Source organism: Cygnus atratus, chromosome 6, assembly GCF_013377495.2.
Source record: "Cygnus atratus isolate AKBS03 ecotype Queensland, Australia chromosome 6, CAtr_DNAZoo_HiC_assembly, whole genome shotgun sequence".
NCBI classification, from domain to species: Eukaryota; Metazoa; Chordata; class Aves; order Anseriformes; family Anatidae; genus Cygnus; species Cygnus atratus.
In genome coordinates this window covers 21,495,097-21,521,189 of record NC_066367.1, presented here as the reverse complement: position 1 = coordinate 21,521,189, position 26,093 = coordinate 21,495,097, and the positions used below count along the sequence as shown (strand labels likewise).

At 40.6% G+C, this 26,093-nt stretch overlaps 1 protein-coding gene across 3 annotated transcripts in view; it reads right to left on the bottom strand.

Annotated features, from left to right (window-relative positions):
- The window catches only part of COBLL1 (cordon-bleu WH2 repeat protein like 1), an 82,135-nt gene extending 56,486 nt beyond the window's left edge, over positions 1 to 25,649 (bottom strand). For 2 of the 3 annotated variants that reach the window (XM_035536711.2, XM_035536712.2), the window contains exon 1: positions 25,424 to 25,649. In XM_035536711.2, the coding sequence (XP_035392604.1) occupies positions 25,424 to 25,458 (35 nt within the window). In that variant the 5' untranslated portion in view covers positions 25,459 to 25,649. Of the gene's footprint in view, positions 1 to 6,396; positions 6,453 to 25,423 lie in introns of all 3 variants that reach the window. The other variant, XM_035536714.2, reaches the window with a different exon arrangement.
- Positions 25,650 to 26,093: the final 444 nt, after the last annotated feature.

Below are 26,093 nucleotides of genomic sequence, written 5' to 3'. Positions count from 1 at the left end.
CTGGTAGAAAGCGCAAACAAGCTTCCTAAATAAAGATGAGTAATCAAAAACTTCTCAATTACTCTCCCTCACATCCACTTCTAACTTTGGCTATTGCTACCCGGAAAGCCAGGCTTCCAAAGAGATGTATTTAACTGGAAGTAGTTTTAAGAAAATAAAGTAGGACAATCTAGTAACTGCTTTTTAAACCTTTTGTTTCACTGAATTAACAGCAAATAGTGAGAAATTCAGCACTTTGCTTATATACACGGTGCATTTCTATTATATTTAAAAATAAAAAAAAAGGTTCCTGTCACACAAGGGAAGCCCTGCCAATGCTGGAAAGAAAACTCTGAATATTTAGTTCTCCCTCTTTATGACTCCACAGTGCCACACAGCAAGCAGTGCAACTTGCTGCAGTACCAGCTGTTTCCACTGCTGGCTTTCAGACTACAACTCAGGTCCCCCATCCACGCTCCTCCACCTACACTTCACAAGGGAGATAAGGTAATTCGGAATAAACATTAGCTTTCAAGAAGAGACCAACTTTCATAACTGAGACGCATCTCAACGTAAGTACCTGTGTACCACAGAAAGCACATACACATTAAATACGCAGCTTGGTACATTCCACGCTCTGCTATTTAGATTTTGGTTAAGGAAGAGGACCTGGCCGCAGCTGGAGGCACCAAGGTTGTGCCAGCCCAAGCTCACTTTGTGCACTGCTCATGTGCCCCAGCCAGGTGCAGGCAGCGAGTGCTCCTTAAAGGTAAGGAAACTGAGGCAGGCAGCTCAGGCCGACAGCCAGGCAATGCAAGCATCAAAGGTTCTGAAGACTTAAAGGGCAGGAAAATACAAGCTGCAAAAGGTATCCCAGCATATGTTATGATAGCTCATTTTATTAAAATAACTACTTCTGTAGCAAGAAAATACTGAAAGTACATTCAAAGCACTGCAAATAGCAACTCTTACAATATCAAGGGAAATAATTTTAACACCCAAAAATTTTAGGCAAACAGCTCTGTTTGGACAACTGAGTGGCAGGGCAGCTTCCAATAATAAATTCTGGAAGCAGGCGGTGGGATGTGATAGCATGCCTAGAGAAGTGCTGCTGCAGCGTCTGCCTGGAATGGTGATGTTGGCACTGCCACCTAGAGAAGAGAGACAAACCGGTCTGCTCTCTCTTCCCTGCCTGAGAGGCTGAGCAAAGATACAGAGAGGGAAAAACATTGCCTTTCAACCAGAGATTTTGGCAAGACAAAGCTGGCTAAGAGGAAGAAAACTGGTTCTGCTCTCTAAGGCAGGCAAAGTGCTAAAAAGTTCCTCCTTAATTGCTTGCCTGGTATGAAATATCCTCAACCTTGTATTACTTACACTCTATGTGAAAAATCAGTCTTAAACCTGCAGGTACTTCTCCTGCTAAGATTTAGACCCTTTAAAATGCTGTAAGGCAAAGCACAACGTATTGCTCAAAGCGCAACTGCTTTTAAGAATGTCCTCTGACATCCTTCAGTTAAAGTCAACAAAAATGCAGATGTCTTCAATGAAAAAGAGCATCAACTACCTACATAAGAAATCTACTTAGAGAATCTAATTTTAAAAAAATTGTCTTCCTACACAACTGACTACAATACCTAAGGCATACTCATACGCAGCAGGAGCTGGACCAGCTGGACCAGTTAACACGCTCCTCCAAGTTATTGCTGTCAAAGGGTACATTCTTTGCTCTCCTGCTCTGATGTGATCTTTCCATTTCAGTGACCAAAATAGCCATTGCTTAGAGATTTGATGCAGAAGATGACTGAAAGGCTCAGAAATCCTCTTTCTATTCCTCCCTCTGAACGGGTTTCAGAAAGGCCACAATGTGCTGCCTTCCCCAAGTGAGGCAAGAAAGTCTGCTGCATGATCCTTGCTAAGCAGGTCTGCAGCGAGGAGCACAGAAGTTTTAGCATTCATATCATCTTCCTCATGGAGGACTAGCAGAAACTGGCTACTTTAAAAGAAACCATGAAAAAAAAAAAACCACAGGGTGGCACTGCAGGTAGGCTGTATTTTGAAACTTTATAGTTTCTTGTTCTGATCAAGTTTGATCATATCTAATCCCATCTGTAGAAGACAGGAAACTGGCTTATCAGTTTTTTCTTCATATTGTTCAGCAAAAAATATCCCTAGAATACAAATCACATCTTGAGAAATACATTAGTGCAAAGACATCAGGGTACTTCATAAATGCATTAAATGGTTTTTAAGAGCATAAAGCAAAAATAATGAAATTCTAAAGATACTCTAAGAATTGACGTGTATTTTTGATTCACTGTTTTGTTTTAAAATAATTTAACAAATTTTCACAATGCATGTACATTTTCAAACAAAAGTTGTATCGTTTTCTTCATATTGTGTCTTTTTATCAATACTAAGATTGGAGAAATCTCTAAACAGTTCTCTCTGAAACAGTAGGTAGGACAGTATTAACTTCTAAGAAAGTGAATAAACATCTGTGAAATTGGTCTTAATAGTGCATTCAGTACTACCACACCCTCTTAAAACACTTCTCACGCGTAAAAGAATCATACATCATTTGATGCAAAATAGAAGACCTAGGAGAACAATACTTCAAAGCTGGGCTTAAAAGTCTATTTTCTGCTTTATTGCCCAAACTCCTGGTGTTTCAGTTAAAAGCCAAAAAGGGTTACAAGAAAAGCTATTCCTGTTCATTTAGTGAATAAACTGATACTGAAAGGAGATTTGGAGGTCAGCCAGGATTGCAACAACTACTTTCCACTTTCAAACTAAAGGTTTCTTCGAGATATAAATCTGATATTTCTGTAGTTTCTAAGCTAACAGATAACGTAAGACCATGCACATATTAATTGTTTGAAGTCCTAGATAATTTTAAATGTTCAGCTTTGAAGTATGATCAGCAACAATTAGTTTTCCCTGTCAATGCTTACAGTAATAAATGAGAACAAAAAGCTGTATTTTAGCTCACTTGCATCATTTCATGAACTAGAATGCCAGTTCATCTGCTGTCATTTTTTCCTTATCCCAGAGGGCGAAATTCTGAAAAAACTGAATATTTTATTCCCTGGGGGCCTGACAGAAATTCAAGAGGGGACCAGTAATTGTTTCAACTGCCAAATAGCTATAAGCCATTCTTTCTGCTATGAGATCGCTCCTCTTATTTCTTAAACTGTTTGTATATGGAGATTCTATTGCCATTAGACAGCATGACATTAATATATGGGCAAAAAAATGTTAACACATCAGAGACTTTAGTGGGCCCCAAATCAAAATAATGAGTTGGATAAGGTAAGTGATTATGTAGTAGTATTGATTTCCACAGCTATACAAATTTCATTTGAGCATATTGTTTACCTATTTTACTGTTACAATACAGCACTCTACATTATATAATATAGATGTAATAAATGATTTGAAGACACGTCTGACAAATACTAACTGTATTAACAAGGTAGCAACAGCGACCACAGTAAAATACATTCATTTCAGTACCAAAAACTCAGTGCTGTCGGCACTTATTAAAATCATGTGTTTAACAGAACAATATTATAGACAAAACACACACTCAAAGGAAAATACTTTTTCCTGAACAGACTTAGCTATTGTTATTTTGTCTGCTTGGATTTAGAAGACTTCTGCTCAAGTGTCTTCCTGTAGACACAGAACAACTGTACTTACAGCACTTCACACAGTGACATTCCAGTTCTCCGGTTACACACACAGCAATAGGGTTTACACATAACACAGCAAAGTCAGGTGCAACTAATGGAAGCGAAGTCCATTAATTCTAAATAAAATAAGCTATTTAAGTTAGCCTATCTAAAGAGCTATTAGATTTTTTTCTGTCCATCTCTGTTACCACCTATGCCGTCATGCACAGAAAGCTAAATGGAATGGTACAAATTTGGGAAGCAGGTACTTTGCTTATCAAGGAACAGAGGCACCCTCAAAAGTACGGCCTCTGAGAAAGCTGTGTATAGCGAGATGCATGGAGAAAGTAACTAGCATGCATTTGTTGGAGTCGTGGTTGTTTATTTTGTGTGTGGTTTTTTTTTCCTCTCTGCTTTTTAACTTTCTTATAGGGAAGCGTTCACAGTTAATTTGTGCATATTCTGCATTTTGGGGTTTGGAATAATGCCTCAGGATGGCACTAAAAAGCCTATGCCATCAAATTGCTAACTATAATTTCAAAGCTAGCCAGTGCTTTACACTTCCATAGTTGGTCACTAGTGACTTGAACAGCACTTGGGCTGCGATGTGGCTTTACAGAACTTCTGAGTTCTAGATGAGAGGTTACACACACACACACAAAAGAAAAAAAATGCTAATTTTATCTCACAAAAATCAAATATCAAAGACAGGATTCTGCCAGTCCTAGTTTTGTCTCACCAGCACTAGAAAAAAGTCTATGTTTTTTGTATCTCAGATTTCTACTTATTTATGTAGATGCCTAAGAAGTTCCTTTTGTTTTTAAACATTCTAGAACAGAAGCATTTGTTCAAGAATGAAAAGAACAGAAATTAAATGGCTGCATAGCTTTTGGCACTGCAACACAAAACATTTATGTCCACCCCCTAACAAAGAACCGCAGTATCACACACAACTTTACACTCTTCCTCAAAAACACAATCAATATGTAGCCCAAATTTGTATACAACCCACAGGAATTTAGATACAAGAAAACACATCTTACTAAGCAAAACAAAAACCCCAATGCAACTGTTCTTATCCAGCACTGAGACACATTCTTGCATTTCTATGGAAAATAACAGTGAAAGAGGCATAGCCACATATTCTCTTGAGGCCACGCGCTACTGAGCCACTGGACAAAGGACAAGTTCTGATCCCCCATCACTTGTACAGACACATAGATCATGGGAACTTATTTTCTCTTGGTCACTTGGCTACACAGCTGTGTGTGTGTCATTTGTTTTTAGAACAGAAATGTCCTCCTTTAGAAGAACAACAGATTACTGCAATGTTAAAAAAAACAAGACAAAAATATCTGTATTGCTATGTACGGTACGTCTGACAGCATAAGCTGAAAAACATATGTAAACCCACTATTTCACTGAACAGTGCAAGAGTACAAATTCTGCAAAATTAAAAACTTTAACATTTTAGACGGGTGACTATCATCATCAGATCACTCTCAGGAAGAGTCCAAAAACTACACTGCAGAAGCCCCATCACATTTTGATAATTTTGTCTCTGTCTCTTGCTGACATATGACTTAAATTTGTGAAAACTTTCATTTTTTCCAGAGGAAATAAATCTATTCTATCATCTAATCAAAAGAGAGATGAATAACAGCTATCAAGATTATCTAATGGGTCAAGAAGTTATTTCCATTCCTGGATTTCTATCCTTGCCAGTTTTAAAATGTAGCCTACACATGTGAAAATTTCTTTATCACTTTCAGTAGAACTAGGGAGGGAACATGCATGGATAACCAATGTAATCACATAACTGCAACTACCATAACAGGTAAGTGGTTTTGTGTTGAAAGTGCAGCGACAGCCACAATTTTTGTTTGTTAGACAAAGATGATCTACTATTGATTCAGACATACCAATAGGGATCAGGAAAATACTTTTTTATTTTGTTTTGTCACTTCAGATATGTACAGAGGACAAAACAAGTTGTGACCGACTGTTCGGAGATACCAAAATTCACCTGTCAAATTAGGCACTATGATAAAAAGAGAGGAAATAGATTGTGATTCTGGATTCCTCTTCTGCATAAGGTCTACCAACCTTTCACCACCTTCTGTATCTAAGGATCAGCAACTGTCTACAAAACCTCACTGGATCCAACTGCTAATCATGGTATGAACTGTTAAACCATGCCTCCTAACTACTCAATGCACACCAACAGCCTGGCTAAAACTGTTTTCCAAACAACTCCTACAAATTAACATGGGTAACTAATGGCAGTTCATAACACACTGCACCAGTGCTCTATTTCTGTGTACACTCACATAGTTTCTCAAGCTCATCATCACACCTAAGCTCATAATTCTATTCTCTGCATGTTTGGGGATATATCTTTGTTCAACTCTGTTGTTCCACATCTGTCACAATGACATTGCAGACTATGTCAAAAAATTTTTTAGATTGTAAGTTTAAGTACAATCTAGCAGCCTTTAAAAATACACCATTATCTTTCTGTGGTCACGCATAGCTAACGAATCTACAAGGTGGCTGTCAAAGGCAAAGGATCGTAACAATGACATAAGGTTCTGAGAAAATTACAAGACAAGCTTTACAGCTGGGCCTACCTATAATTTCTTTTTATTGTTCTTTTTTAAGCCCAAATTAAATGGCAGCATATTATTAGCACAACTGATGCTAAGTGATGCAGCTAAATGGCTGGTGAAGGAAAAGATGCCCTTACCTTCTTTACCAGTGGGGTGAAATCTCCTCTTCAGGTCACCTGCTCCAGGTCATATTCTTTTATTTATTTTAAAATAACAAAAAGAAGAAAGAAAATTGTCTGTACAAGCTCACAGTGGGCAAAACTGCAACACCCTGCTGTATAACACTGGCTGGAAGTCCCAACCTCCCACCCTTCTTACACATGGGAGCTGGATGCGACCAAGAACACAAACTGACACTAGAAAGAACAATCTTTCTGCTTGTCTTGAGTTTATGTGAGGCACCATGCTATGGCCAGTGAAGAAATTCCTGAAGAAAAGTATGTCAACTGAGCAGTGTTTGTGTGTTTGGAATTCAATTCAAGGCACATAGCTATGTTAAGGAAAGTACATATTCAGGTTTAATGTAACAGTGGAGGATTATTTCTACTGTTGGCAACTACCATCAGTGACAATGCATACAACATTGCTACCTGAAAATATACAGAACTTGTAGGATTAAGCTCTGAGAAAGCTTGAACTCAAACATTAAGTGACAATACGTATATGAGCATGCATAGGTCTATAAAAATCAACAGAACAAGTTAAATGAGTAAATATCAACTCCAGTAGTATTTAGAATTGGATCCTTTCATCTGCAAAACTTATGCTCACATGTATGCATGCCACAAACAAATAGAATGGATTAACGGATAGATTAATTTTGTCAGCACAATGCAACACAGTTTCACTTATTCACCAATACTAAGGCTTGTTATTGTTATGTCTAGTTCTCTCTCCTATTTTTAAAGCATTCAAGATGTAATACTCAAGACAGTAGAAACTGAAAGAGGCTGGCTGCTTGCCAAGACAGACCAGTCCCTTTTCTACACTCTAGAAAAGTACATGCAGGCTCTGTTGCCAAAGTATCCAGCTACAGGCCTTGGTATCCCATCGTGTTTCACGAACTAGCTCTTTCTGAAAAATCTCAATATTTTATAGCTAAATTCCAATCCGAAACTCACACTTTTGGAAGCTTGAGGGATGTAAACCATCTTCCTTTTTTGGCTTCCTGCGCTTTCAAACAGAATGCTTATGTATGAATCAGACCACATTACCAAGCCTGGATATTTACAGTGATGTTAAACAGACAACATTACATTCAACCCTGTCAATTCGTTGACATGCCAGTTCCATCTCTTACCAGTCTTTTTGATTTCCAACAAAATTACAATAATATAATACAAGATGAACAGACAATATAGATCTCAATTGTTACTCATTTCACTCTATGCGATTAAGAGATTACTTGGTGGCTGTGCCACTAGAATACAAGATAAAAGTTTAAGATCAGTCATACATAAGGGGCAAACACCTGTCCAGCATCCATTATCCTGCTGCTGCTGCATGCATTTGGAATGGGGATTTGCACTGCAGAAGCCACAAACTATTATTTAATGCCAGAGCATACCACCAGACAAGACAGTTTGCAAAAATGAATTAAGAAAATTATTAAGAAAAAGAAAAATCTAGACTCCGTTAATGCTGTACTCTAAAAGAGAGAAACACTTTGGGATAACATGCTGTTGAGATAGTACAGTAATGGCTGCCACATTCAAAGCTAAAAGGCATCAGCAAAATAAAATATTATGAGCAAAGAGTCAGGACAGAAGTTTGAGACATACCAAACAAGGTAAATCAAAGAGAACACGCACTACAGCTTTAATTTAGAAGAGTCACTTTTGAGACCAGGAATTAAAATACAAAACCTCCTTTATCCCACCAGCAACCAAGACCTCTCACTGAACAATTCACAGTGCACTACTTTTACAAAACAGCTTGCGACACTACAAGCGCATCTCAGCATCAGTACATGGGTGCATGCAAGACCAACTGTGATTCATAATTAGATACAAAATGAAATGTTCATGCACAGTTTACCAAGCTTAGCAACCCTGCGGGACCATGACATAACTTTTGCAAGTTTGTCCAATCTTCGCTGCCTAGCACATGATGCCCATAGTCTGTGAAATTCCTATCCTAGGAGGCTTTCAAAACCTGACTGAATAAGGTCCTGAACTTCTTATTCTGTGACATTAGCTCTTCTTTGAGCCACAGCTGACACAAGGTGACCTCCCACAGTTCCCCCTAACCTAAATCACAGTGATTCAGTAACCCTGCCCTCAAAGAAATCCTCAGAGACAGGCTGTAACACGGGCCTTTACTATCCACAGATCAGCTATCTGCCAATTAATTTGTTCCAAATAAAGGAGAAAACAACTTGCACTTGCTCTGCGTAGAAAAAGACATTGCAGTTAAATTCTTGAATCCTGAGCAAGTCTACTAATCTAGATCAGTGGTTGTAGCTTTTTTTTTTCCTCCCCAATTTGCAGATTCCTAAAAAGGTTTTTCAATTAGCAGTGCAAATGCCTGCTTTACAGCCAACACAAGCCAGTTGGAATAGACTTGTTCTCTAGCTGTTTTGTAGAAACCCACAGTACACAGGCCACATGCTGTTTTAGAAACTGATGACATATCCTTATGGCACAGTAAAGAAGCTGATAATAAAACCACTCATTTTATTTTCAGCCTCTTTAGAAACACAGCAATGTCTGCTTATGATGGGGTTGGGCCAGTTTTATGAATTCTGGTCCTTTGTTTATTGCCTGAGATCTATACTCACAAGCCTAGACTTTCACCTTTCATACTTACAGGTTTTTTGCCTAAATAGTAGAAGACTTTCACTCTGCAACTAAATGCAAATTAATAACCAGAAGCTTAGTTTTTATTCAAAAGCTAACAACTTTCAAAGTTCCCAAAAGAGCTACCCAGGATTTATCATACTTACTGCCACTCTTCACTCAGTATAGCAAGGTCAAATACACTGTTTATGAAGCAAAAGCTTAAAAGCAAGTTGAGCAGTCTCTTGCACTTCCTACTGTTTCAATATCGGACGAATTGCAGCAAGCATCCTTACACCAACAGACCAATTGGAAATAGAAGTTGCGGTATATCAGTTGGGACTATGAACTGCAAACATACAATGCAAATATTGCAGCTAAAAGGCAATTAGCCAAAACAGATCAGGTAAAAATGGCTCAGGCCAGATTAGCATACCTTCCATTAAATAAACCTGAACTTTTTCTTAGGACAAAGCCAACATTTAGCAAGAGGAACTGGTGGTATCACTGACCACTGTAATCAAAAACCTTCCACAAAGCACCAGAGATGCTATGAAAACCATATTCCTTGTTTTTTTAATCTTATTTATTTTTATCATTGTTACCGAGGCTCTTTGCAAGTGAAAATGGAAGCTTGATTTGAAAGAATTCATCAGAATTTATCAGCTCCCAGTACTTAATTCCTGCTTGATTTAATTCACAGGATATCAGTCATTTTTCTGTTAATTGTAAGGTCAAAGAGGATCCCGTGTAAGCAATAAGCAGCAGGAACTAACCAAACAGAAGACCGGATCTTTAATGCAAATGTGTTTCCTGGAGGAAAGGAGTAAATCAGTGCAGATAATGTAGCACAGAAAAAGGTTTTTTTTATTTTTTTTTATACCAAGTCCTATGTTCCAGTTAGAAATTTTTTGAACAGATCGTTTTGGAACATAAATAGCTCCACAAAAGGAGAGCCCTGCTGAGGTATTTACATACTTATCAAGGTTTAAGTTACTAATCAAAAGCAACAGCTATTTGCTTTGTGGAAGAAGAGTTGTGATACTTGCTTGAAAATTTAAAGAAAAAAAACACAACAAGAGGTACAAAACAACCTGCACAGTAAGATATGTCTGTGTGAGTGCACACCTGAGACAACAACTCCAGAAAATATCCCTCATTCCTTAGATGGTTTAAGAAAAACAATACTGGCAGTATAATTAAGAGGCCTTCAGAGTACTGGAGCAGTTCAAATAATGCTTAATGCTTTTCAAATCCACCAGTTACGAGGTCACATCAACAGAATTCCATAGCATGTCTCTTGATACCCAGGCTCCTGGCCTGTTAAAGAACAGCATGCATTTATATTAACAGCTGGAATTTGAAAGTTATCTTTAATGACCGTAAGGTATGACTACTAAAAAGTTGTATGCATTTTCCAAAAATCACTGGTCTAACCTAAATCATTACCTACCCTTATTTGATGAACCCCTGCTAAAGACACTATGACGTCTGATAACCAACTGACTGAAACTAATAAATTAGTTTCTAGCCCTAGAAAAGGTTGTCCCTCCATAAATTAGTCACAAATAACTGTACAGAAAGGCCTCTACAGGAAACGTGGTCTTTTCCCAAGTACATCCAATACAATTTGATCTCCACCTCAGAACTTTATGCCATTTCATCAAAAAGACTTAATTCCTGATCAACTCCTACAACTGTTTAGTACATACAAGAAACAAATTCAAGATTTGAAAGCTTCTTCCTCCTATCCTACCCCTATGAAAAAGCAGAAAGAAACAGATTAGTGAGGCCTTACTTCTTCAGAAATACATATGTTACTGGATACTGGCATATGGTTATATCTCAGTTTTAACACGACCATTTTATCAAGAGGTAACCCCTGAGAGCATCTCATCTCCAGTAATTTTGGCCAAATAGTATTCTAATATACACAAATAACGTGGCAATACAAGTGTGATCTAGAAAATAATTCAAACACCAGGAGGTTAGCTTGTTTCACCCAATACAAGTTCTCTCAACTGTGAAAATTTAGATGAGTAATGAATAATGTTCCAAAGGAACAGTCCTACTTAGCCCTTTAAAGAAGTTACTTCAATTGTGCTACAGTCTAAACAATGAAATTGTAATGTCTTTTGGAACATTATTATTATAAATACATTTTTCCTTAGGTATTGTGAAGGCTTGTTACACAAGCCTAAACAGCTCCCACAACATCCTTCTCTCACCAAACTCCAGGTAAATGTAGATACGCTTGGTAAATAATAGAAAAGTCATTCTGAACGTTAAACTTCATGGAAACCACATACTTGGCAGATAAATTTATAATTCACTATAAAGCAAATGTAATATTCTTTTATTATTGTTTTCATGCAGTAAAGCCCTCAAGATGCTTTCAAGAGCGAGGCATATCTGCTTTCCAAGACAGTCCTGCACAGCCGACTCACAACTCCCCTCTTTACACTTCCTTACCAGACACTGTTCCCCTGCCACGCAGGCATCAGCAGCACGACCCACTTTCAAACCTGATGCCCAGGCAGGAACCTCGCTGCAGGGCCAGCTCTGCACTTGAGTACAAATACCAAGAGGTCAACAACTCTTTGATAGCCAGCGCAAACCACTACACTACAATCACGCTAGCAAAACAGTTCTGTTCTTAAGGACCTGCCCCTTTTCTTTTTCCCTCTATAAAAGCGCCTGTAATGTTATGGAAACATCAACTTTTATTCACATACTTGCTGTTGTCCCAGATTCAGCTACTTCCATCTAAGAGAAACTCACATTTCTTAAATAACCATCTAAGTTATCCTACTGTGTACATGAAGAGAAAAATAAACCTGTGGGAAACAAACCAGAACAGTAATTTGACATACTTTCTTCCTAAAGAGGAGAAGTGTGCTTGGATATAGTGCTCAGAAGCCTAAAAAGTATTACTTTTAAAAAAACAAAGTTAAAGGCAACACCATTCTAGTTAGTGTTGAGGAACAGTAGAACAGAATGTTCATTGAAATAGGGGCAGGGAAACACTTTTAAAAAAGTTAAGAGAAAAACAAAGCACAGTTCAGGCTACTGAACAAAGAAAATAGAGGGGAAAAACATCACGAGATGGCAAGCTCATACATCTGCAAGGGGAGAAAGCCACCTGGCCATTTCCAGATGACACGGCTGAGTGACACAACTGGAGCCGGCAGGCTTTAACAGGCGCTGGGGACACAACCCACAGTTCCCCCTTAGTAAGCCACCCTTGGCCTGAATATAGGAAAGGGGGTTTCTATTTGTATAATCTAAGGAACTATAAAGAGGTAAAAATAACCACTTTGTTTGTCCCATTGAATAGGGGATTAAAATAATTGGCAACATTTTAAGTCATGCACCAGAGGTGGATTCACCAGGTCACAATCGGAAAAGGACAACTGCCAGGCCTTGATAAGCATGGCAATTACCATTCTTTTATATACAGAACCACTCCAAGGGAGTAGAGTTTCCTTACACAGTAATAACAGCATATCCTTTGATTTATACAGTAGTCCTCCAGCAATACAACCAACATCCTGTTTTCATCTTAAACTACAGCTGGGTAGTTTGCCTACAGGCTTTATTTATCAGAGCTCCTATAACTAAGTCCCTTCTCATTATGAGAAACAGCACTCTCATTTAGCAAGCATTTCATCTTCCTGACCTCCTTAGTTCTGAAAATTCTAACATGGTACCTATCCGATCTATACTGTGTTCAGATATATACTGAACGCATTGAAACAATGTGACTCAAGTTTATAAATATTAACTAAAAACAGTAAAACACTTTTCCTGCCTTGGAAGTCATGTAAAAACACCCAAGAAAATTCAGAGGAAAAGGACTTCATTGCTTTCAGAGGAAAGAACAGACATACTGATTGAATGATCTAAGCTATAAGACCTCAGAAAGCGCAAGTTCTTGAGACTTGAAAACCACTTCTGAATTCTCACTCAATTTAGAATTTTTCTCCAAATATAACAAAATCTCAGTAAAATATACCTAAAAGAATATAACATTTGTATTAGATACCTCTCCAATTACTTTAAACATTTATTAATTTTGTATTCTGCGTTATCACAACAGTCAGAATTCTGTCAGAATTGCAGTCATTTTCACATTCCTACCCACGAAGGAACTAGCCAAGTAGCATTTTGTATATGATTTACACACTCATGCTCTGTGCCCATGCAATAATTCATGAACACATGAACTCATGAATTCCACTTGCATGCTGTCACCCTGCAGAAACAGAAGTACCACGAGGGCTTAGCTGCTAACCACCACACTTGTTCAAAACAGTTTTAGAAGTTTTTTCGTGTTGAATGTAATTCACTAAAAACTAAAAAAATGAGGAATGCACTGCTAGTTATAGCTACAAAATATCTACTTTTTTCTTCAATACTAATTTACAGTCAAGCAAAGGGTAAACAGCATGCCAGCAGAACGACAGTGGAAGCAGAAATGCAATTACCAATACCAATGTAGGGCAAGCTTGTGAATTAGAAACTAAAGACCCTGATTCAGGAGCACTAGAGAACTTCGAATTTGTCTACACTGGCCAAAAAAAAAAAAACGGACCTGGTGTGGGGGTGAAGACAGAAGGATAGACAAAATTACCCCCAACACAGCTACAGCAATAGAAGCTTCAGTGACAAGGTGTGGAGATCAGAACATCGGCTACAGCAGAGCTTTCTACTCTTCTCCTTAGTGGTAGGAGCTAGGTCAGAGACCAGCTGCAGGTATTTCCTTTGCCAAAATCTCTCTAAAACGTGTCCCAATTCCCGCAGGCTACCCATAGTAGATCAGCACTTCACAGAATCTGATCAAAAGCAGCATGAGTATTATTTTAAGACTAAAGTTTGATACTGTTGTTTTTCAGCATGCTATCTGGAAAAAAAAAAAGTTGTGAGGCAGCTAGCTACATAGTTTATAAAAGCAGAAAGACACAAACAAAGGACAGCTAAAATTCAACTGAAAATTCCATTCACCCTCATGCTACCATGTAAACAGCTATGTGCCAGTAGCCTAAAACCTATCAACCTCTCTGCCACACTTTCTCTCTTCCAACAGAACATTTTGGGTTTCACACACTGCCCAAAGGCATCTGTGGAAAGAACTCCACCTTCCTATCAGGGAAGAGATTCAAGCTGTGGCTAATGACCCTTTGACTGTTCTTTTGACACACCTAAAACAAAAACGATCACAATTTTTGGCATTTTTATTACAAGGACACGAAGTCACTGCCATACTGCAGCCGGTATAAAGAAGAAAGCCTCTCTTTGGAGCCAGAACTTTCAAACTAACATTTCAAAAACATCACCAAATTAAAAGAATATCTTCAGGTAAATACAGGCAAGGGAAAAGGTCCAAAGGCAACAAAAACCTTGTCTAGATTAAAAAAAAAAAATTCTCAGACTTGTGTGATGACAAACAGCTCTTCACTGACTTCTAGCTGAAACAAAGGACAAAAAGCAGCTACAACTAACCTACTCCAGCAGCTCAAGAGTAGGAGAAAATCTATTCCGCTCAGAACAAGACACGGAAACTTCCCTCCACTTAGACCATCTATATGAGAGAGCCAAGTATGCCACCCCTGGCAGTTATTAAACTATCAAAATGAAAAGGGAGAAGAATGAATCTCCATAGCCTGTGTCACATCTGCAAATGAGTCCTTCTCATAAATAGCCACCAAACCATTTCTTGCCTGCTGGCCATTTAACTGAAACCATTTGTTAATCAAAGCCACAGATGACCACAGAGAAGACTAACTAGTGTAACCCCAACAGTTTAAGGATGCGATTCGCATCTGCTGGCAGATCTGATGTTACTGTCAGAAGCCAAGTGTTTAAAAGGATGGAGCTTAAGGACTGAATTTTTACAATTTCAGCTAAAGTTTTGACATGTTTCAACTCTCCCTTCCTATCTTTGATAAAGTATCATATGCTCCTTTGCAAGCAGACTGGAGATCTTTCTACCATGTTGGGCACTTACTCACGTGACCCCACAAAGTGGCTGAAGGAAACACTTCTCAGCATATGACTGAGATGTGAAGCTTGATCTGACAGGACGTGGGAAAGGCCAGAAACTGTAGAGCTATTATGATCTCACTGGGTTTTATTGAATCTTCAAGTGAATGCTAAAAACTCATAATCATTTCTAATCTTGCACCTCCTGTTTACATGTTAGACAAGAATTCTTTAGTTACTCGACCAGTTTTCCTTTCCGAGAACATGCTGTTGGCACTTAACTGTACAATTCTCAGTTAATCAGGGTAGGATTTTTCAAGGGTATTTCCATCTGAAGGTCTTCCAAGAGGCTCTGACAAACTTTTGTTTACAACATAAACAATTCACTGGGCACTTCATTTCCTACCACAGATCTGTGCACCATGAGCAGGCAACGGCCACATCAGCTGGTCAGAGAGCCCACAGCTCACATTCAGGAAGAGTGAAGGAAAATCCCCATGTAGCAGGAAAAGGGCTCGCTTGGTACCTGTGATTTGGGGCCTGCTAGGCCAGCCTGCATGTGTCCATCTGGTACAGCCCAGTAGTTAATAGTCAATAACCTGCAAGGGCATGGTACAGCTGAACTCACACATGGCTGCTGCTGTGCTGTACACGGCATGCTGTACTTTCCCTCAGAGACCACTCAAATGTGATTTCAAGCTTGAGCCCTAAACATGTTAAATTAATCACTAACATCTAAACCTTATATGCAATCAACATTAACATTTTTCCAGTGAAAGCAAATATTGTTTATTTTTCTTGCCCTAACTCTTCCCTTTATTCATCCAGAAATTACAGACAGTTTATGATCACCATCAACTGGGGCCAGAATTATACTCGTACCCTAATTCTCTCAAATAAAGCTGGGACCTAAAGAGATGCCTGATTACCTGCTGAAGGTCATAAAAATGTCATATTACAATATCTGCCCCTTCTAAAGAGGGGCGGAGTTTTCACTGACACCACATGGATCTTTCCATGAGGCCATTCATGATACCAAGCAGTTTTTTCAATCTCTATCTGCAGTCAATACATGTATAAAATACTGGTTGACACTGCATAGATTGAAATTTCAGCATTTACATCATGTGTCATTATTTCCAAACATTCTCAATTCTACCATAAAAACTTATTCTGGATTGAAGTCTTGGCAGGCAGTCTTTAAAAAGAAAAAACAAAAATCTCATAAACCCATTGGCTGGCATGCTTTATATACTGAAGCTACAGAATCCAGGAAACTTTTGGTGAGTAAAAGCAGGGCGAGGAAAAAAAGAAAAAAAGGAGAAAACTGTAAGCAGTGTCTTAAAGAACACCACCAGGAGAAAAAAAAAAAAAGATTTGTTTGAATAGTTCTAAAACTATCATGATACCAAATCTCCCTCCCCCCCCTTTTTTTTTTCCTCTAGATTAAGTCATTTTTTATTTTTAGGGTTTCATTTAGCATTTACAATTCATTGCATTTCCCTCCTCTCCCTTTATTCATTTGAGATTTATGGATGAAAAAGCATTGCAGTGGTGTATTTTGGGAGAAAGACTGGAAAGTTTGTAAGTGTTTGGGCAGTGGAAATATAAAAACAGTCAAAGAAAGATGCTTAGAAACAAGACAGATTCCAACAGTTCAGACAGTGATGTCAGATCCTTATTACTTCTCCAAAATACGCTGCTTCAGATTTTCTCCTATCCCCCTTGCTGTTAACAATCAGCTCTGAAGGAGTACTCATAAACTACTGTAGTTCCCCACACCTTCTGCATTTTCACCTTGCTTTTCTAAAGCAGCAAACGAGCATTACCTACTGCCACTGTACCTGCTGGGGGGGGGGGGGGGGGGGGGGAAGATGTGCCCTACACTGCAGGAGAACAATCCAAAAAAACCCTGAAAGTTAGTTTAATTTCAAAATCCTCTGACCACTGTACATATCACCTGGGAGAAAAACCGACACCTCCCACCACAGAAGAACAACCACTAAATAAAGACGCAAAAATGTTAAGGAGTTGAAGGAAAAAAGATGCATCAGATCTAGTTCCATCAGTTCATTTCTAAAACAAGTGTCCTGAGAACCTGCCATGGACACATCAAATTAGATATATCTCATTTTGAGGAATGACAAAATACAATACATTAAGAAAATCACTGGTATTGGCTCAGCAATGTCCTAAGTATAAACTCTGACTTCCTTGAATGGAAAAAAAATATGTAGAATAAATCTCATGTCTCTGGCTATCAGTGCTGCCTTAAGATCTCAGCTCCAAATTCTGACAGATGGGGAAAGACCACTTCATCTTCCAAACATCTGAAGGCACCTAAACAGTTGTGGTTTTGGAATTGTGTGTTACAATTCTTCTAGGTTCTTATGCGTAACCAGCAATAAAAGCTTTCAGAAGAGAAGCAGCACATTTAAGATCCAACAAAATGGGACTTTCCCTGAGAAGTGAGTACTTTAAAAACTGAATGAAGTAAAAATAGCTGAGGGATGTCACCAAGGATGGAATTAGTGAGGCTCCTTTGTAATGTGGGTGTAAGGAGAGGATTAAAATTGCAGGCAAGGGGAAATGAGATACCATGAGTCAGAGATCAGCAGGGGATACAGAAAAGTTTGTCTGGAGATTTCATACAGTAGATGAAGAAAGCAATGACTGTTAAAGAATGAAAGCATGGGAACCTAGGGACAACTTTCAACACATAGTTCTTCTTGATTTTGGAGAACTTTATTTAAAAAGAAAAGTCAAAGCCCAGATTTCTGAATTCACACAAACTTCTGAAAATCATTAGAAATTCCACCCCTGGAAACCTGTCTACTACATGGTGGTCATCAGCTAGCTAACTTCTTGTCTGTCTTACAAGCTGAAGAGCCATGAAAACACTTATCATTGCAAATAGTTTCTATGCATCATCATTGCAAATCACAGAATCACAGAATTGTAGGAGTTGGAAAGAACCTCAAGAGATCATCGGGTCCAAAGCCAGAACAATTTCACAATTAATTCTGAACAGGATGCATTTTTTAATGAAAAGAACAAGAGGGTCTGCAGTAGTAGTGAAGATGTACTTTATTTTTGCTTGAAGGGGTTACATCCCAGAATGACAGGTTGTAAACATTTTTCCGAACTACCTTTCTAACAGATATTTTGGCTCTTTTTTTTTTTTTAATAGAAAGAGAGACAAAAATACTGTTCCTCCCAAGTAAAAAATGCTTTCAACATTGTTGTCACAAGAATTTTTAAATAGATATCTCAGCAGATTACCTTCTACCTGCACTGCAACATCCAGCTGTCTTGTCAGTCTAGTTTGGCACTAAACAAGAATTGTACTGGGTTCTAAAAAGGTCAACAGCAATGCAATGATACATAAACACTTGGTAAAATACCAAACGACAAGAACCAAACTCGCCACACTGTATTTTTCCCTATTGCCCTTCTAACAACCTTGTTACCTGCACATTAGAAGTGTCTGGGCAGTAATAAGGTACAACTCTTCGGGTACAAGCCCTCTGACGCTGAATGAGACGGACCAGGTATTAGCGCAGGAGACTGTACAACATCCGAGCATGGCTCAAACACTCAGGAAGCTGCGTGTCACCCGAGAACAGTGAAGAAACAGCACAGTGCCATGCTTAGAGAGGTCTACAGAAAGGACATCACAAAGCCAGTAAGAACCCAGTGACGTTGTACTTCGAAGTACAGGTATTTAACTTCAGAGCAAGACACAGAGCCATCTGCAGGCAAGTACTTCACACCATGTAAAGGGTTTTGTACTGTACCTTAACCCCTAAGGAATCTGCCAAACTGCTTATGCAGTTCATAGTTAAAACTGAGCGGGGAGGAGACGCAGAATTACACCATCCACCAATACAAAGACCCTATTTCTAACGACTTTGTCAATAAACTGCTTGTGTTGAAGGGACAGCTGAAAGAGATACTTCAGCCTCCCCATAGCAAAATGTGCAAAAGCTGCTATACGTGCATATAAAGAGTCCTGGTCTTTGGAAGAAAACGTATCAGAAAGTCTGAAATGAAAGCCAGGTAAAACATCAGAGGGAAATTAATTGTCTAAACAGAATTTCTTCATTTTAGTTTTAAAAATCCTGTTTTTTCATTTGGGTCAGTTTCTTGTCAGAAATTGAAGTGAAAAGGGACTTGATTCTACAGACAAATACATAAGTTTATAATGCTGTTCTTTTGAGATACAGTGGGTTTTGGAATTAAAACAGCACCACTTTATAAGAGAAATGCAGGGCAAGGAACAAAAAAAATGTATGATCATTGGTACCTGAGAAAAATTCTAGCTCACAATACTTACCTACTTGGCATAGAGTAATTGATTACACTGTTCAGGGAGGAGGAGAGGTTCATTTTTATATATATGTTATTTAAATAAGAGTAACATTTTCCAAACCATGTAGGTATATTTCTAGAACAGAGATGAACAATAAAAAACAAATTTGCAGAAAGTATTTTTAAAGTACAGCTAAGGAAGTACGACTAGCAACCTATTTCTTCAATCGAAACCTTTGTTGAATTAATGCTCCCAACAACAAAACCAATGCTTTCTCACAGAAGAAAGCTCATGCCTAGCCAAAAATATTCATGTGCTCTATTTTCTTTAACTGAAAATAGCAATCCTGACAAACCTAGTCTTGTAGAACAGTCGACATATACACAAACTCCCCAGGGAGACATTTCACAGACAGATTAGGGACCCATCCTTCAACCACCCATGTCTTTGATCATTTACAACCACCAAAAGATACACACAAACATATGTGCCCCTTTTGAACTGGATAATCTCCAAGCAAATAAAAAACAAATCCAGGAACTCCTAGTTCAGTAAATATTCCTATGGTATTGCACTTCTGATGCAGGAAAAAAAAAGTTTCTAAAAAAAACTAAGAAAAAATGCATATTTCTCTACTTGTCCATCAACATGCAGATTTTAAGTCAGAATGCATCTATTTGAATCCTAGTTAGTAAAAAATTTACTTTGATACAAAGAGTTACATTTTTAATTGTGAGACTTTACTTTAGGAGAGAATTCGGGTGAAACCTCAAGTTTTTAATTGCCTGTTACAGCTCAAAACAACGTTGTTTTTTTTTCCCCTCTTGAGCTCCCCATTGTCGCATGCTGCACAGCTAGAGTTTCCTCTTCATTGTGCTAATGCTGGGCATGGCCACAGAACTCTACAGGAGTCTAGGAGCCAACATCTCGGCCTCCTGTCATCCTCTACTGCCTTGACGTCAACTTGTTGAGTTTTAGAGCAGCATACAGTGACAGCAAATATTCACAGTAAAGAACAGCCCTTTCTCAAACAGCAGACAGCTGCGTGAGCTTAAACGAGAGTAGCAGGTCAGCCCCCGGGGAAGCTGGTGAGAGCCAGGTGAAAAGGAAGGGAAGTGCAGTCAGATTTGTTTTAACTTGCAAGCAGTCATTAAAAAAAAAAAAAAACACCCAGCATTCCTCATATTCAGTTATTTAACAGAGCAACTCATCATACCAACTTCTTAATTTCTTGAAAAAATAAATATTTAGTTGAGCAGGTGCTAACATTGTTACAACTCCAATGGCAGTAGGGGTAATTTGGGATCCCTGACTCCCCAGCAGCACAAAACTACAGCAGTGGCAGCCAGAAACAGCAGCAGCCAAACTAGAGAAATTTGCACACTTAAAAACTTTCTTCCAAGCTACAGTCAAGAAAGCCAGAAGTAGTGCTGAACTTCACGAAGGAAGGCCTACAAAGATGCTAGATTACAGCAGAAACCATTGGTTTCTAAACTGAAAATATTCCTAGTGAGCTATTTTACCTATCAGATCATAGGAATCCCATGAAGATCTGCGGTTTCCTCTGGGATCTAAGCTTCTGGCCCCTACAATGGGCTCTTTTCTTCTTTCACCCAACACAGATACTACTACCCAACATAAATAGTGATCTTCAGGTTTACATAAACACTGTAGTCTCTTTTAAAGTTAACAAAAAACATCCAGTAACAACACAAGAACTAAGCATAAGATGACACTGAAACCCACCTTCCAGTCCAAAGCACTTTCTCTCACATGCTTTTTAAATCTCACTAATGACTAGCCCTCCTTTTCCTTTTCATAGGATACCATCATGCTTGGACAAAGCTTTGAAATAACTGCTCATTTCTCTATTTGTGCATTACCCTCCCACGCATTTTTTCTCTCTGGTATCCACATTCCTTAGCCCCCCTAACGCTTCCTTGATCTCATTCCCACAGCAACACACTCCAACAGGGAACATTACCACTGAGTACTCAGCTATGACTTCAGACTTGACAAGGTTTGAGTAACCAAACCAGCCATTAAATGCAACAGCATTTGATTCATGGCACCACTATGTCATGCAACCATTTGAAGCTGCCTTGATTAAGGCAGATTTGTTAAAAAGAACAACACAATCACCTCAAGAAGTATTACGTATATATTCAGAATTCAGATGGTAAACTACACCCTAGAATGAAGAACATTCAAATTGCTCCTGATGGGGATGCACCCACAAAGTGGTTAACTCCCTGTTTCAAACACCCAGCAAACTCTGTGGTCACAAGATCTCAAACTTCTTTCCATTTTGTTGTATCTCAATTAGTTGTTCTTCATCGGGGTCATGGGAGTGAGAAAAAAATCTTTATCTTGAACTCCTCAGTATAAAAGACAGAGCACATCTAAGATTGGACTGCCTGTTAGACCCATGCCAGCCTAAATTCTGAGTCTCGATAGCGCCACCATTTAGTAGCGCAAGCACAAAGGTCTTGCATTTATCCATGAACATCTATATACAGGAAAGTACTATACAGACAATAGCAACAGCTAATTCATTGAAAACGTAGTAGTTTCAGGCTGGACTCCACCAAACTGCACAAGCTTCAGGCACTCCACCACCGCCCTCCAACCCGTTGCTGTGGCTTGGCAACAGAACACTTAAAGTTATTGCTGCACCTCCTGTCCCATTCATCCCATGCTCCACACCACAGAGGACCTTCATTTATGCTCCAGCAAACCTATGGCCATGTTGTGAACTAGTTCAGCTGACAAATAAGAAGAGATGAGGAGAGCTCAAACCAGGGTCTTAAGCTTGATCCCAGACACTTTTCAACACTTCAACACAGCTGACATCTCTAGAGATCCATAAACCAATTGAAATTATTTGCTAAAAGTACTCAACAGTTGTACTCAAGCAAAGGCACACAACAGAAATTATATTTCTTTTTTTCTGAAAACGTTCAGATCTCTCTCTTCGTCAAAGGCAGCCCTAACCACATAAAAAGATTTCTCTCCTGTTCTTATTAAAAACTTAAGCACCTTCACTGGCCTAAACAGCCAGGGAAAAGGAGCATGAAGACACGCCTGAGGAGTTTCTGGCAGTACCCTAAGCACAGCTCAGCTTAGGCCTGCCCCTACCCCCTGCTACAGCCATCTCTGTGTTCAGTCCCTGGAGAGCAGATGTAGCTCCTAAGCATGTTTTCTTTAAGCACTCAAAAAAGAAAGTGACAAAACAATGTTTTTTTTGTTTTTGATGTGTTTTTTTTAAATAAATATATAGCTCTGAATATGAATGAGATCATTTAAAGTTATCATAAATTGATTAGAACTGAATTAAAAGGCACACCTCAATGCACGTTATAATATTTCAAAGGAAATAAATCTGTAGTTTATCAAGAAACAATTTTGCTCCAATAGTTTAACAGCATATTTGCTGACACCACTTCACAGTAAAAGTCTGTGTCAACTAGTGAAATCTACTTGTTGATGTAAAAATTGATTTACACTGGGGGTACGGCATTGCTAGCCTGTAACAGCAGGAAAAAACGGGGTCAAGATGCTGGATACCACCCAGGTGTTGTTTTTTATTTTTAATTAAAAAAAAGTATTTAAAAAACACACATCTTCCTTATCATCCTGTAACACAATCAATACATAAAGCCAATTCACCTCTGTGCTGAACAGGAGCACGCTGTGTCAGCTGGCCTGGCAGGAACACACTTCCAGGAGTGCTCCTCAGACTTGAGGCAAGATGGATGAGCTATAAAACTAAAGGTAGGTCCGGCCAAGTTTCGTCTCCTACCAGGAGAAACTATGTGGCACGTCCAGCCAGTTACTGGGCATGCCTTCTACTCACCATATTCAAAAAAAAAAAATCCAGCTGAGGATTTAAAACAAAACAGACCTTTACGAATTTACCTTGGTTGAACTTTGAGAATAACACAGTCATGTACCCCTGCATCTTTTTCTCCCAATTCAAGCAAAAATACTTATCCACAAACTTTTTTAAAGAACACTTTTTCAACAGGAAAGTATAATCCTGTATAGAAAAAAAAATCCTTCAGGATATAGTTATGAGATACTTTCCAAATCTTGTCCCAGTAGAACAAGATAAGAAAATTCCACAGAGAAGAGCCATGACATATCACAGAGGATTAAACTATATAGAAGTTCCAAGGCTAAATAAACACTGACACTTTGACACACAAAAAACCTTTAACACATCTACCCTTCTTGGTAGTTAGCATAATTCGAGTTTCTAAGCTGTGAAGAATTATCCGTAAATACACCATGTAACTTTATATGGTGATTTAAGAACACACTTGCTGGTAAACAGTTTTCAGCTGTGTTTCAACAACATTCCCCACCTGGCCAGGCAGGTTAGGAGGATATATAACGCAGACCAAGGAATATTGCTATTTCTGACAATTTGTCCCATAATCTCATTCGGTGAAGAGAACCACAGCACTGACAACTATTCAAAAATGAATCTGTGGATCCTATTCAGTAAAGTGGGAGGGAGTTGCTGGGTTTGCTGGTATATCCAGGTTTTTTTGTGTTTTTTTTTTTTCCCTCAAATCTAGTATGAACAAATCACCTTCAGGAAATAATTAAGACTGCCAACAAGAAACTCTTGTAATGAGAGAGGAATAGTAAGCTGATTTTTCAAAGAACTAAATTATATGGGAACAGCTGATAAAAGGCCTGAAAATATATCTGCAGGGCTAATGAAAATAAGCCTTGTTGCTAGCTACATGTTTTTTTCAGAAACGAGATGTGTACGCTGACAGATGCTTGAAGTCACATTAAGGGAACACACTACTCCTCCTGCCTTAAACGAGCCAGGCTGCAGACAAAATTGAGTACAACCAACAGCTTTATAGCAGGCTGCAGGCCTGGGGAAGCTGTCAGCACACCCAACCCAACATTGTAGTTGTGCCTTTTCACTTGTTTTCACATTCCCGCCTGCAAGTACAACTGAGAGCTTTCCAGACATACCACTGCAGCCGCTTCCTAACCTGCTATCGCGCTCCATTATCGTATGCGTGGTCCTTTCAGCTGAGCGTACATGCCCTATATTGTAGAAATGCACTAATTATCTATACTGTAATTGTACCTCCTACACTGGCTAGCAAGATAAACTTCATTTCTCTGTGGCTGTGCAAAAGCATGGAGCTGCCACAGGGCCCTAGGCGAACAAGTACACCTTCTCTACCAGTCCTCATATTCGCTTCATCCATCGCTTCAAACTGATCTGATTACTTCGGGTGCTACAGCAAGTCACCAACTCCACCTGCTTACCATGTATTCACTTGGTCAGAAATGCAATTACTCAGCTTTTGCAGATAATACGTAAGCTTCGGGAACATCCTAGTGTTAAAATACACACTCACCAATTACTTTGTCCCCACTATTTAAAGGTCAGGCTAGCAACCTCGCCAGGGACCTGCGGGGTTGAGCACACTGCTGCAGCTGTGGAGGGCACCCACCACCCGCAGGCGCACTGTGGGGCCTGAGGCAGCCCCCCACCTCCCTGCAGCCGGGACTCCGAGTCACGTCCTGAAAGTTACCTCTCCTGACGGGCTACGGGCGGCTCGCCCCCCCCTCGGGCAGGACTAGCGTTGAGGCACAGACACGCCGAGCTTTACCTGCCCGCTTACCTGCGCCGGCTCCCGAGGCAGAGGCGGCTGCCAAAGCCCCGCGGGGCGCCCCCAAACCACCGCTCCCAGGGGAAAAACTCGAAGCCAGCCCGCGGGCACCGTCCGGGAGGGCAGCGCGCCGAGCCCCGCCGCGAAACGCCGCCAGCCGGCACCTCACCTCACCGAGGGGCGAGCGCTGGTCCCGCCGGGAGCCCGCTTTCGGTGGCGGCGAACAGCCGGGTGCCGTCGACGAAGGCAGGGCCGCGCTCTCCGCCCTCCCCTTCCCGCCGCGCCGGCGGCCGTTTAACGGTCGCTGGGCGGCCACGAGCACCGCGCTGCCGACGCCCTCACCCGGGGGCAGAACCCGCGACCCCCCCCGTCCCGTCCCGTCCCCTCCTCCCGCGGGTGGCCGCAGCGGGCTCCGGCCCCCGGCCCCGGCGGGAGCGGCGCTTACCCTGAGGGCGGCGGTGGCGGCGGCGGGGCGGCCATGCCTGCGGCGAGGCGAGCGGCCGCCGGGCCCCGCCTCACCTGCTCGAGGAGGGCCGGGGAAGGCGGTCCCGCTCTGTCGCCCGCGGCGCCGCCTCGCCCCCGAGCCCAGGCATTCCCCGGCTGCTTCCACAGCGCGCCCGTGGGGCGGCGACGGCCACGCACACACGGCTCCGGCTCCGCCGGGGCGGCCGCTCGCTGAACCACACCTTGGGCGGAGAACGGGGCGGGAGGGGGGTGTAATAAAACCTTTAAAAAAAAAAAAAAAACACAACTTCTCTGTAAAGAACTTGAAACGCGGAACCTTTCCCGCTCCGGCAGCCGGCGGGGAAACAGAGGCTCCCTGTTCCCGGCCCGGCTCCTCCCTCCGCCTGCCCGAACCCACCCGGCCCCGGCGGGCTGACAGCGGCCGCTGTCCCGGGCTGGAATTTTCCTCTCCCCGGGCCCGGCCCTCGGGCTTGTCCCGGGGCTGTGCGCGGAGGCTTCCCTGCGGCTGCCCCCGCTCACCCCGCCTGGCTCTGGCGCTGCCGAGCTGGGGCAGGAGCTCGGCGCCGCCTGCCCCTGTCACGGCCGACAGCTGGCGCTGGGAGAGCTTTCAGCAGGAGCGGCAGCTCGCTCTTTGAAAAGCCGGCTTTCCT